General features: G+C 35.3%; 1 protein-coding gene across 2 annotated transcripts in view; it reads left to right on the forward strand.

Moving 5' to 3' along the window:
- PTPRO (protein tyrosine phosphatase receptor type O) overlaps nt 1–12,609 on the forward strand; it is a 272,959-nt gene that overhangs the window by 165,852 nt on the left and 94,498 nt on the right. For both annotated transcript variants that reach the window (XM_010368473.2, XM_010368474.2), the window contains exons 3-6: nt 4,776–4,934; nt 6,972–7,124; nt 9,275–9,718; nt 11,558–11,719. In XM_010368473.2, coding sequence (XP_010366775.1) covers nt 4,776–4,934; nt 6,972–7,124; nt 9,275–9,718; nt 11,558–11,719 — 918 coding nt within the window. The remainder of the gene's footprint in view (nt 1–4,775; nt 4,935–6,971; nt 7,125–9,274; nt 9,719–11,557; nt 11,720–12,609) is intronic.

The raw sequence follows: 12,609 nt of genomic DNA on the forward strand, positions 1-12,609 counted from the left end.
CTTGATTCCAGCAGTTCAAATCGAGGCTGGACAACATGATGAGACCCTATCTCAAAAAAAATTTGCAGAAATAAAATAAAAACATATATAATAAACATGAATAAATTAAAACTTTTATAAATGAAAACATAATCATTTAAATTAATTTAAAATTTCATTCATCAAACAAGATAAAATTACTTTGATTGATTAAAGTTAAAGTTTACTAATTGAAAAGCTTCAGTAGATAGGACAAATTCTATACTGATAACAGTTATAAAGAGCTAGTAAATTGGAGGATAATACCATGCAATTTGCCCCATAATATAGCACAGTGAGGCAATTCACAGGCATGGAAGTGGGAAAGGCTCTAAGAAGGTTTAAGGATTCATGAAAAAGAAGGAGGGAATGGTGGGCACAATATTTGGAGAGATTATTATGAGAATTTCCAAGACTTGAAGAATGACATGAATTCACAGACTGACAGAGCATTCCAACTAAGTACCTAATAGAGTAATTCAAAACTAAAACCATGCCTAAATATATAATGCTATATTATTGCTATTATGTATCATCAGATTATTAAGGCTAAATAAAAATAAATAAATAAGCTTGAAAGATACAAGAGGAAAAAAGCAAAGTATCTACAAAGGAATGACTATTCTACTGACAGAAGTCTTCCCTTCTGCAATAACTGGTGAAAGAAAACAAAAAAGAAAATCGTCAAAGTACTGACAAAAATACCTGTCTACCTAGAATTTTATACCCAGATACATCAAGAATAAACCACATTAAGAATAAAGATAAAATAAAGAAATTTTCTAATATATAAAGCCTAGAGAACTTAACACCTATAGCTCTGGGTTAAAGAACTGTTAATAGACAAATTTCAGCAAGAAAAAAGGTGAATCCAGAAGGAAAGTCCAGGACACAATTTTAAAAAATGACAATGGGAATATGGTATATGACAAAGATTGTGTTACAAATTAGCAGGAGCAGATGGAAAAAGAACCCCAAAACAGGCAAAAGAATTTAACAGTTCTAAGAAAAGGAAAGCTGATTGACCAAAAAACATAAGAAAAAATAATTAATCTCCATGAGCAGGAAATTAAAACAAAGAGACAAAATTTCACACACCTCAGAGTGGCAAAAATTAAAAAGACTGGTATCAGCGAATGTGGAAAATAATATGGAGAAAGAGGAACTATCATACACTGCTAATAGATATGTAAATTGCCCTAATCTAGTTAGAAAACTTTCTAAGAATATCTGATAGAGATGATGTGTAGACCCTACTATCCAGGATTTGCCACCTAAAGAGACATGCTGGAAACATTTATTGCAGCATTATTTGTAAGAGTGAATGATTGAAAGCAATTACTCTACTAAAATAATAACAGGTATATTGTGTGGGTTGTATAGCAAAATGGACACGAAAATAAAATTTTTAGATATTCTTGTATCAAGAGTGATAAATCTTAAAACAATGTTAGGCAATAAAAAGCTGCAGGATAGTTATGATAATTTACATAATAATTTAAAACATGAAACAATGTTGGATGCTTACAAATATATGTTTTAAAAACATGCATGAGAAGATAAATACCAGATTCAGAGCAATAATTCCTTCTGGTCATGGTGGGAAAAGAATGGGGTTTGGGTAAGTTACATGGGGGAATTTCAACTACATTTTCTAAGACTTTATTTATTTGAAAAATTAAAACATCTGTGGACAAGAAAGTAATGAACAAAGATATTAAATGATTCACCTTGTCCAACAACTCCATTTCTCTGCCCAGTCCAGGCTGGTCCTAAGAAAAGAAAGGGAAGTACAATGGAGTGACTGACAGGGTGAGGACTATTGACTTAGATTAGGATTTAGCCTTGTCATCACTGAAATGCCTGTTAGTAACTATAGCACTGGTTTATACCACACCACTTAATTTCTAAAAAGAAAGATAATGAGAGAAGTCACTGGCGAGATAGCAAAATATTTTTATACTATACATTTGAGTTCTTCTAAAAACAGTAGTTCTTGGATTGAATACTCCTCAGTAATGCTTAGACATCAACAGGATTTTCAGCTGACCTGGGTCATTTACATTGAAGCTGAGGGAAACATATAAAACAAACATTTAAACAGGCATTTTAAGACATTCTCTTAAAGTTTAAGTAGCTTGTTGCAGGAAAAAAAAAAAAATTGGAAAATAAAATATCTGTTCTCTAATCCTCCTGTCTGTCTTGAATTTCAAAGTCTGACCGTGGCTTTGATGTGCAGACTTCATGCCTCAGGGCATGAAAGATTAAGTGCCCTTCTAACTTCTCTTTTCAGTAGAAGAAACCCTGATGAGGATGTGAAACAGGACTGCAACAGTGGAGGAGTTACTGCTCTGTGGCTGCTTTTTCTGTTTCCTTTCATTTTAGTTCTCTTAGGGCCAGAGTCAATAGCTGGATCTGGTAGACTCCATGGGTTAGTAAATTAGGCTGGGTCGAAAGAAAAAACTTGAAGCAGTTCAAAACTTCTTTGGGAGTTTTGAACTCAAAACAGAGTCTTCGAGGGTTGGCTGATTGGTTGGTTGGTTGGTTGGTTGGTTGACATGGTACATAAGTAAGTACGTGAGTTCCTTCTGAAATGTTACCTGCATGTAGGAAGACTAGGGATGAGGCAAAGATAAAATTCAAACCTTTTAACCAGAGACTATAGCACATAGTCTACAGTGACATGATCATAAAATACAGTGGAGTCTGAAGGTCTTCCTAGCTTTTTTGTAGATGTTGGCTTGGTTTTTCAGAAAATTTCAGGAAAAATCAAAGCATTAACATGTAGCTTCAATTATTTCTGGGTTTCTTAAAGTCAAAAGCAAAGATAGATTAAGAAGACCCTGAGCAACAAAATAAAATATATCCTGCTACAGATTGAGACATACTAGATACTCAATAGTTATTTATTGAAAGAACTAAGTCAAATTTGGAGTTCTCATGTTATTGAAATTGAAATTTTTTGAATGTAAATTTAAACTAAGGACATTTCTTTAGGTCAGGCTATAGATGATGTCCAAGAATCCCCTCAATTCTGAAATTGTGAATCAAAAAAATTTTTTCTGTCAATCTAAAATTGTCAAAAGGGTCAGAATCCCATTTAAAGGGAGTTTTTTCAAGCACAAAGTGTGAGGCTAGACCACCTGGAAACACCAACTCCTAAAGCATTCAGGCAGTGCTCTGAAGTAGTGCAACTAGGATCTCATTTCTTATAGGCAGAGACAGAGAAGTTTTTATCAGGATTACAAAAAATTATTCATACAAGGTTGACACCTGGTTAACAGAAATTTCACTGGTTATAAGCAGTGTTTCTTTTGGGGAAGGGTACATTTAACATTTTTTTACACAGAGTGTGATAGTTATTTATAGGTTTTCTGTCATCCGGCCTAGGCAAAGCAGGACAACAAAGAGGGGAAGTTAATCTACAACAAGGGTCATTAATTAAGAAGGCAGGAGATTTTTGTCCCTGACATTATTTAATTCTCTCTAGTCATTGTACAGAACAAGAAAAATAAAATGAGTTAATCTGTAATTTGAGAACAGAAGTTATAACTATGTGACTCAGATCACAGTTACATCTTTCGCATGCTTAAGGTGATTTTTGGGGTTCCAACAGCTTTTAAATTTTATTTATCTTCATATTTTTTTCTTTTTTTTTTTTTTTTTTTTTTTTTTTTTTGCGATTTCACTATTGTTGCCCAGGCTGGAGTGCAATGGCACTATCTCTGCTCACTGCAACCTCTGCCTCCCAGGTTCAAGTGATTCTCCTGCCTTAGCCTCCCAAGTAGCTGGGATTACAGGTGTGTGTCACCACGCTCGGCTAATTTTGTATTTTTAGTAGAGACAAGGTTTCTCCGTTTGGTCAGGCTGGTCTCAAACTCCTGACCTCAGGTGATCTGCCCGCCTTGGCCTCCCAAAATGCTGGAATTACAGGTGACCCCAAACGAAATTATTTAACATATCTTATTAATAAAATCATACAAGTAAAATCTGTTTAATAGCTTCTTCAGAAAGGTGCAAAATGCATTATTTACAAGAAATTTGCACGACAGTGGGAGGGGAAGGAAATGCAGACATATATCGATAATGGATTTTTAAAAATGAGTATTTTTAAAGTTTTCCAGTGAATGAACTACTCAAGCAAAATAGAAATATTTTCTTTAAACTTCTATAGAAAAAGTGGTTTGAGAAACACCACAAAATATATTTTTTACAACATTGGAGAGTTTAAAATTTTATACTTCATATGGAAAAACAAGTGCTGTGTTCACACGAAGAAATAAATGATCATATAACTATCATCGGTCTGAGCCAAAATTTATTTTCTGTTACTGGTCTGTTACTAATATCAAATTTCCTTCGCATGAGAAAAAGAAAAATAAACTGGGAATCTGAAGATACAGACTGTCATGTACTTGTTAAATTAGCTTGGACAAGTAATTTAGTCTGTGAGTCATCATTATATTTACCAGTGGGAAGGATATATTAATATTTGCTCTTCCTAGATATCAGGACTGTTGCAAAAGGAAAAATAAATGTAAAAGTTTTTCAAAAATCAGAAAGCACTATATAAAATGTACTTTATTAATTACTGCTAAGAACATTCAATTCATGGGTACTGAGGAGTATAGTGCCCACAGACAGTGAAAATATGTGTGAATTTCTGGTAGGTGTAATCCTTGGTTCATTCAAATATTGATATCGGTCTTTCTCTCTCCTCTTTCTTTTCCCTTTCTCCATTTGCTTCACTTCTATAGAACCTCTACCTGTAACCAGTGTTTCCATATATGACTATAAACCTTCTCCTGAAACAGGAGTCCTGTTTGAAATTCATTACCCAGAAAAATATAACGTTTTCACAAGAGTGAACATTAGCTACTGGGAAGGTAAAGACTTCCGGACAATGCTATATAAAGGTAAGCAGCAAAAGGAAGGCTGAATCAATGATGACCCTCACTTTTTACACAGCTTTTCCCAAATGATGTTCTCTCTTACTGCAAAGAGGTTTTATAATTCACTATTTGACCTATAAATGAGCCATTAAAAATAATTATTGACTTATGAAAATCATGCTATGAGGAAACCTAGAACATCTGGTTCATTTCTTGAGAGTCATGTGTCATGTGTACAGCATGAGAAACACTCAAATTATTATCACTTACATGTTACTCTTCCTTAACAGCATGCCTGGTACAGGAAATAAATTCAGACTTAAGTTTAGAAGCACAAGTAACCATTTCCTTCTGGGTATGATAGATGGGCATTTCCGGGACTGGGAAGCCAGAGTGGTGCCTTTTGCAAAGTTTCACTTGGAGATGATCCAGCATCCTCAAATGCGATGCTGTATGACCAGCTAAATGAGTACATTAACATACAAAAATTAGTTTTGCTTTTTTATTCGCTTGATGGGAACCTTGTGGGGAAGGGAGAGAAAAGAGCCCAGGAGAAGTAATACTTCAAATCAGTCAAAGGAACAAAATCAACTTCTCTGGGTAGAAGGGGCTGGAGGGAGAGGGAAGAGAGGGCATTCAGTTTCATTTGGGAGTGAATCCTAGTGAAGGAACTTGAATACTCTCAGAACACATCGGGTGGGGGTGGGAGGTAGGTAATGCTACCGGAGTTGGCTAACTGTAGCTGGAAACATGTATTGGTGGGAAGAGAAAGAGTATTGAGGCACACAGAGCATGACATCCAGAAAAATGTCACTTGGACTTGCTGCTGTTACACACTCATTTCTTCCATGGATTTATTTTTTCTGAGACACTATTTAAAATATAAGCAGTGGGGCTGGGAGCGGTGGCTCACGTCTGTAATTCCAGCACTTTGGGAGGCCGAGGTGGGCAGATCACTTGAGTTCAGGAGTTCGAGACTAGCCTGGCCAACATGGTGAAACACTGTCTCTACTAAAACATACCAAAAAAACTAGCCGGGTGTTGTGGCGGGTCCCTGTAATTCCAGATACTCAGGAGGCTGAGACAGAAGAATGGCTTGAACCCGGGAGGCAGAGGTTGCCATGAGCCAAGGTCACACCACTGCACTCCAGCCTGGGCAACAGAGCAAGGCTCCATCTCAAAATGAATGAATGAATGAATGAAATATACGCAGTGAATTTAGTGTTTTTAAACTTTGAAAAAATCAAAGAAACATAAATTCCACAAATTATTATGTTGTTTATTTACAATGAAAACAGATAATCTGCAAATTAATAAATGGAAAGTTGTTTATAGATCATATGCAAATATATTTATGAATGATTAAAAAGCAATTACTGAAACTTTTGTTAATCATAAATTTTAAAATAATTAATATAATCCCATTCTTAAGTCAATTACTTCTTATTACTTCTTCAAACTATTTTTAGATTTCAATTCAATAAGTGGTATTTTTAGTTTTTTCTCTCATTTCTTTTGAGTTGGATTGGATTTTTAGTTTATTGTTATTCTCTTTAAAGTTTTCTAAGTGGAGTCCAAACTTTTATTATTTCTATTTTTGGGCAGGTTCTGTCTTCAAACTGGCAAATAAACCAGTTTTAAATTAGGCTAGTTTTTCTAAATGAAAACTTTTCTTGTAAAATTGCTTTTTTTCAGGTCATAAGGTGGCAAAATACCTTGAATTTTTATCTTAAAGTAAATGGCCAGTGTAAACTTAACATCTACAATTTCTTTATATTATCTCCTTCAATTAATACATACCCCAAAAGTTCCTATCATAAAAAGTTAACTCCAATTGTGTTCGATTTTCTCAGGAATTTTGTCAGTGAAAGCCCTTCAGGATTGAGTCTAAACATTCAACGTTTCGTCTCTAGCCTTCTACTAACTCTTTATTATTAACCATAACAGTAGTTGAAGGAAATATTATGTTGTGAATGTTTAACCATAATTGTTTCAAACTTTCCAGAAGTGTGTGACATTTAGAAGACCATATTTTTCATGCAATTGATTTTCTCTTCACAGATTTCTTTAAGGGAAAAACAGTATTTAATCACTGGCTGCCGGGAATGTGTTATAGTAATATCACCTTTCAGCTGGTATCTGAGGCAACTTTTAATAAAAGTACCCTTGTTGAGTACAGTGGTGTCAGTCATGAACCCAAACAGCACAGAACTGGTAAGTCTCCTGAAGAATCAAATACAGTGAAAAAATAATTCAGTTATATTTTGCTATATATTTATTTTTTATCCTAAGAAATATTCTGGTCCAGAGCAAAGAAAGAAAATGCATATGTTTAATAACCTAAAACAGATTTTATATCAATGTAAAAAGAACTGGGCAAAATATTCAATAAGAAAAATCTAAAATATGTCAATGCAATCATAGATTTGTAATCTTTGAATAAAAACTACTATATTATTGCCAAAGGTTATAATTAAGTAACTTACCCAGATCTAGTAGACATCAGTTATTACTGACAAGTGGCCCTATGGCAGAAAAAAGAGGGAAGACATTCTAGTATGGTTTATCAGATTATTAAAGGAAAATATTGAAATTCAAATGTATCTGAAACTTGAAGTACTTAATTTTCGTAACACCAATAATATAAAGCACTATTGTAGAATGGATGGATAGATGCATGGATGGATGGAAGAATGAATGGGTAAAATAAGCATATATCTACTAAGTACCCATCACCAATATAAGCAACATCGCATGTGCCTAATGTGCCTGAGTACTTAATAGGAAAGCTGGAGAGGCCATTCTGACGAGCATCAGGAAAGGATTATGATAGATTACTTCTAAGGTCTTGACAATTTGAAATTCTAAGATATCATGATTCTTATTCATTAGTCTAAGACCAGGAAACTATTTCAGCTAAATCACTAACTCACCTAATGTCAACATTTAAGATTCTATTTATGTTTTTCATTATTCAATGTAAGTAGAAAAACATTAATTGAGCACCTTCTACCTGGAATTTGTTCTAAGTACTGAGACATGAAGACAAAGACTGATAAGACAGGATCCTTGTCCTCAAAAAATGGTACTCGTAATACACAAATGGCACTAATACAAGGCAGAATGAGATAAATATTATAAAAGAGGTACAAAGTTATTTAACAGCACAAAGGAGAGAGAAATTTTTATTAGAAGTTCATGGGGCCTAGCGTGGTGGCTCATGCCTGTAATCTCAGCACTTTTGGAGGCTGAGGCGGGTGGATCACCTGAGGTCAGGAGTTTGAGGCCAGCCTAGCCAATATGATGAAACCCCATCTCTACTAAAAATACAAAAACTAGCCGGTCTTGATGGCTGGTGCCTGTAATCCCAGCTACTCGGGAGGCTGAGGCAGGAGAACCGCTTGAACCCAGGAGGCGGAGGTTGCAGTGAGCCCAGACCACGCCATTGCACTCTAGCCTGAGCAACAGAGAGAGATTCTGAAACCCCGTCTCTACTACAAAATACAAAAAATCTAGCCGGGCATGGTGGCGGGCGCCTGTGGTCCCAGCTACTCGGGAGGCTGAGGCAGGAGAATGGCGTAAACCCAGGAGGCGGAGCTTGCAGTGAGCTGAGATCAGGCCACTGCACTCCAGCCTGGGCGACAGAGCGAGACTCCACCTCAAAAAAAAAAAAAAAAAAAAAAAATTTAAAAAAAGTTCATGGAAGAGGTGATAATTGAACTGCTATTTGAAGGTCAAATAGAAACTGTTATAGGCAGAGACTATGCAGTGTGTCTTTGTAGTTTTCTCCCTGTAAGTAAAGTGTGCTTCCATAATTTACGAACTCATTTTGTGCTTATATGTTTCATTTTAGAGAGGTGAGGAGTGAAGCCATATTTCTAACATGTATGTTAACATCTCTAAAGGCAGCACACGCATGCAACTCTCCTAGGTGCAACTATGTCACATGGAGTATTTTCATCTTCATAGCTATAAGTACACTATACTTGTTTTTTCTTTGTAATAAAAATCCAGAAACAGAGATACATTTTTTTGTAAGTGAGATTATGATAAACTGAAAAATATTTACATACTCTGCTTTTAGAAGTGGTTAAATTACCACTTCAACAAGCATAATACTGCAAGTTAATATATTTGAAGTGTGACTAGTGGTGTGTTAACAGGTACACATCATCCACAAAATGTTAGAAGTATGTATATGGAGAAAAACACAGTTTATCTTGACGTAAATTTGTCTGTGTATTAGAAGTAAAATTAAATTCCATTTTTAAAAATCTGCTTTTGTCCCTGACTCATTAAGAAATTAAGCATTCACTCTAATTGAATTAAAAATTACTTGAAAATGAAAATTCTCTCTCTTACAGCCCCTTATCCACCCCAGAATATTTCCGTTCGTATCGTAAACTTGAACAAAAACAACTGGGAAGAACAGAGTGGCAATTTCCCAGAGGAATCCTTCATGAGATCACAAGATACAATAGGAAAAGAAAAACTCTTCCATTTTACAGAAGAAACCCCTGAAATTCCCTCGGGCAACACTTCTTCCGGTTGGCCTGATTTTAATAGCAGTGACTATGAAACTACGTCTCAGCCATATTGGTGGGACAGTGCATCTGCAACTCCTGAAAGTGAAGATGAATTTGTCAGCGTACTTCCCATGGAATACGAAAATAACAGTACACTCAGTGAGACAGAGAAGTCAACATCAGGCTCTCTCTCCTTTTTCCCTGTGCAAATGATATTGACCTGGTTACCACCCAAACCACCCACTGCTTTTGATGGCTTCCATATTCATATTGAACGAGAAGGTAAAGCAGTAGTAAATCAGAGGAAATAAGAACTGATACAAAGGAAGGGGAATTGAAGTGTTTTTAAATTTGAGTTTAGAAACACTGATCATAGACAGTCAACAGCCAAAGAATAATGATAAAGAAAGGGAAGAATTTAATTGGGTATCCAATGCAGACAGAGCAGAAAACCCAAATGAATAGACTGGGTAAGAATCAGAAGGTTTGGGTGATTCACAGGTTGTGAGTACTGCCAACTGTATACATTTTACTGCCTGATATTTCTCGTGTCTCAGAACAATGAGGAAAACATCATATTTGGAAATATTTTGAATCAAAGATCTAACTATCCCAGAATATTACAGCATATCCTAGAGAAATTTTCTGTTTTCTCATATGCAAATTTTCAAACATGGCAGTAAAGTAATACTTATGAACACATTACTACTTTCCTCAAGAATATGAGGCTTGTGTCCTGCTAACCAGCTACTCTTGTTCCCTTTAGGGTGTGCCCCTCTGGAACAAGCACCACAGTTTTCCAAAGAGAAGCTGATAGTAAAATGGAAAATACACAGCTACTGACATTTCCATATAGCTACTATATTACATTTTGCATTGACTAACTCAGCATCTGAGATTCATCTTTATATTTTAGCCCACTAGCTTAGGAAAGTAGAGCCATGACTTCCAGCAAGCTTGGGTCATGATACCTACCTCAATTGTTGTTTGGTAGATTTTTATGGTTATTTGTTGTTTGTTTAGTTTTTACAGTAATATACTTCATTTTCCATTTTCCGGTCTAGTAGTTTGAGTGGCAGAGGTTATACTTTGTAAAAATTTGAAGTTACAATGATAGCCTTATTTTTAGAGTGAGAGTTTAAGGCCCATGTAGTCTCACATACTGACATATTATTTACTCCTATTTTACTTAATAGCATGAGATACAACAAAAATCTGTGGATTCTTCTATACAGGATGATACAGCATTCCAAATAACACATAAAATGAAAATTCTTAATTATTTGAGTCAAAAGTCATTTTCTTGGAATTGCCTACATTTTTTTAAAGTTTCCCTAATTGTCTTTTATTTTTCTGTTCCTAAATATGTTCCCATGGCAAATAGGATCTTGTCATTACAAAAATTTTGTACTGCCTGTTCTCATGGAGGTTCTATTATGCATTTATCTGACTACAGTGTCTTCTTTTGAAGGCTGTTGTAGTCACCAACTGATGATAATGACTTCAAATGAAGTAATAAGCAGCAGAGGATGGATGGACTGTGATGCATTGTGAAATAATTCTTTCTTTAAGAAGATCTGAAAGCAAATGGATGAAGGAAAAATATTACCATGATTATTATTTTTAAATTTTACTTTAAGTTCTGGGGTACATCAGAAAATAGATCTTTAAAAATGAGATGTATTTTAAATAAACATTAAAGCGCTTCTGAATGGTTAATGCTACCACAAAGAACTTACAAGATATTGGATGCTGGTTATTTTTTAGCCCTTACCTCGTGATGAGGAAGCCAACAAGTGTTATCTTTTCCTGACTATCTACTTCTGTTGTGTAAACATAATTTTGTTGGGTAGGAGTACATAAAGATGCACAGTGTAGACCCATCCCTAGTTTTATTGATTTGAATGCCGTATTTGAGTTTTGTTATTTGGAAGGTTGTAAAAATACTGAACTCTTACTTATATTCTTTAATAGTACCTTTAGTTTAGAGGTGTAACTGAACTTGACAAAAGGAGGGAACATTTAAAATACCTATTTTTTTTTTCATTAATTGACTTGTCTATACCCAGGGCCTTTCCAGGTGTCAATTCATATATCTTCTCTTTTCTATACATGATTTAGAGAACTTTACGGAATATTTGACGGTGGATGAAGAAGCACATGAATTTGTCGCAGAACTGAAGGAACCTGGGAAATATAAGTTATCTGTGACAACCTTTAGTTCCTCAGGATCTTGTGAAAGTCGAAAAAGTCAGTCAGCAAAATCACTCAGCTTTTATATCAGTAAGTAACAAAGAGATCATTTTACACTTACTGGGGAGCTAGAACAAGGGAACTGGTGAGATTATTGATGCTCAGATGTCAACTATTCACAAACCTTAGAGATGCGGAGAAGTCTTCAAGATCAGGAGAGGCTGAGATCCACAAGCTTTGGACAGCAGAGGAAATATATGCATATTTAATAGTAGCAATCCTATCCACGGGCTTAACTTGAGGATTCTTTTCACTATTGTGATAATTGAATATTTATTAAACTGACCTTCCACATTAGCCATAACAAACCCTCCAAGGATGTGGACATATAGTTTGGGAAATACAACATTTGCTTGAGGCCATAATGAAATGACATTATAGGACTGTGAAAAATCTCGTTAGAGTATTGAGCTCGTGAAGCTCTAAAGAAAGACAAAGATTCAAGTACACCCAGGTGGTCTCCATAAAATTGGTGGAAAAAGCCATAGCTAGAGCAACCTAAAAGCCCCAATGTCAAGTCCTAGGGTGGCCTCTACCAATTCCGTAAGAGTAACAGCACAGCAAAAGTTAGCCTCTGAAGGTTGCACAAACAGTACCTGCCTCTATAACGTGTTTGGCTAACCTGACTATGTTTACTGGAAGTATAGAGGTCAAAAATCAGCAACCTACCCTATCAGGAGTTACATGTGCCTCCAATCAGTAGAAAGAAAAACCAGAAGGCAAAGAATAAAAATTGCTTTCAGAAAAGGATAACCACCACATATCCTATTGCCATATGGAACGGCAAAATACCACCTTTCGTTCAAGAATGGATGAGAGCAAAAGAGGAGCTCAATTTATGCAGCAGCTTAAAAATGTTAAAACTTTCCCATATAATATTTTTACTAAAAGAAAAACCAAAAATATCACCTCTGGCAAAA

The sequence above is a fragment of the Rhinopithecus roxellana genome, chromosome 10 (genome assembly GCF_007565055.1).
Source record: "Rhinopithecus roxellana isolate Shanxi Qingling chromosome 10, ASM756505v1, whole genome shotgun sequence".
Lineage (NCBI taxonomy): Eukaryota > Metazoa > Chordata > Mammalia > Primates > Cercopithecidae > Rhinopithecus > Rhinopithecus roxellana.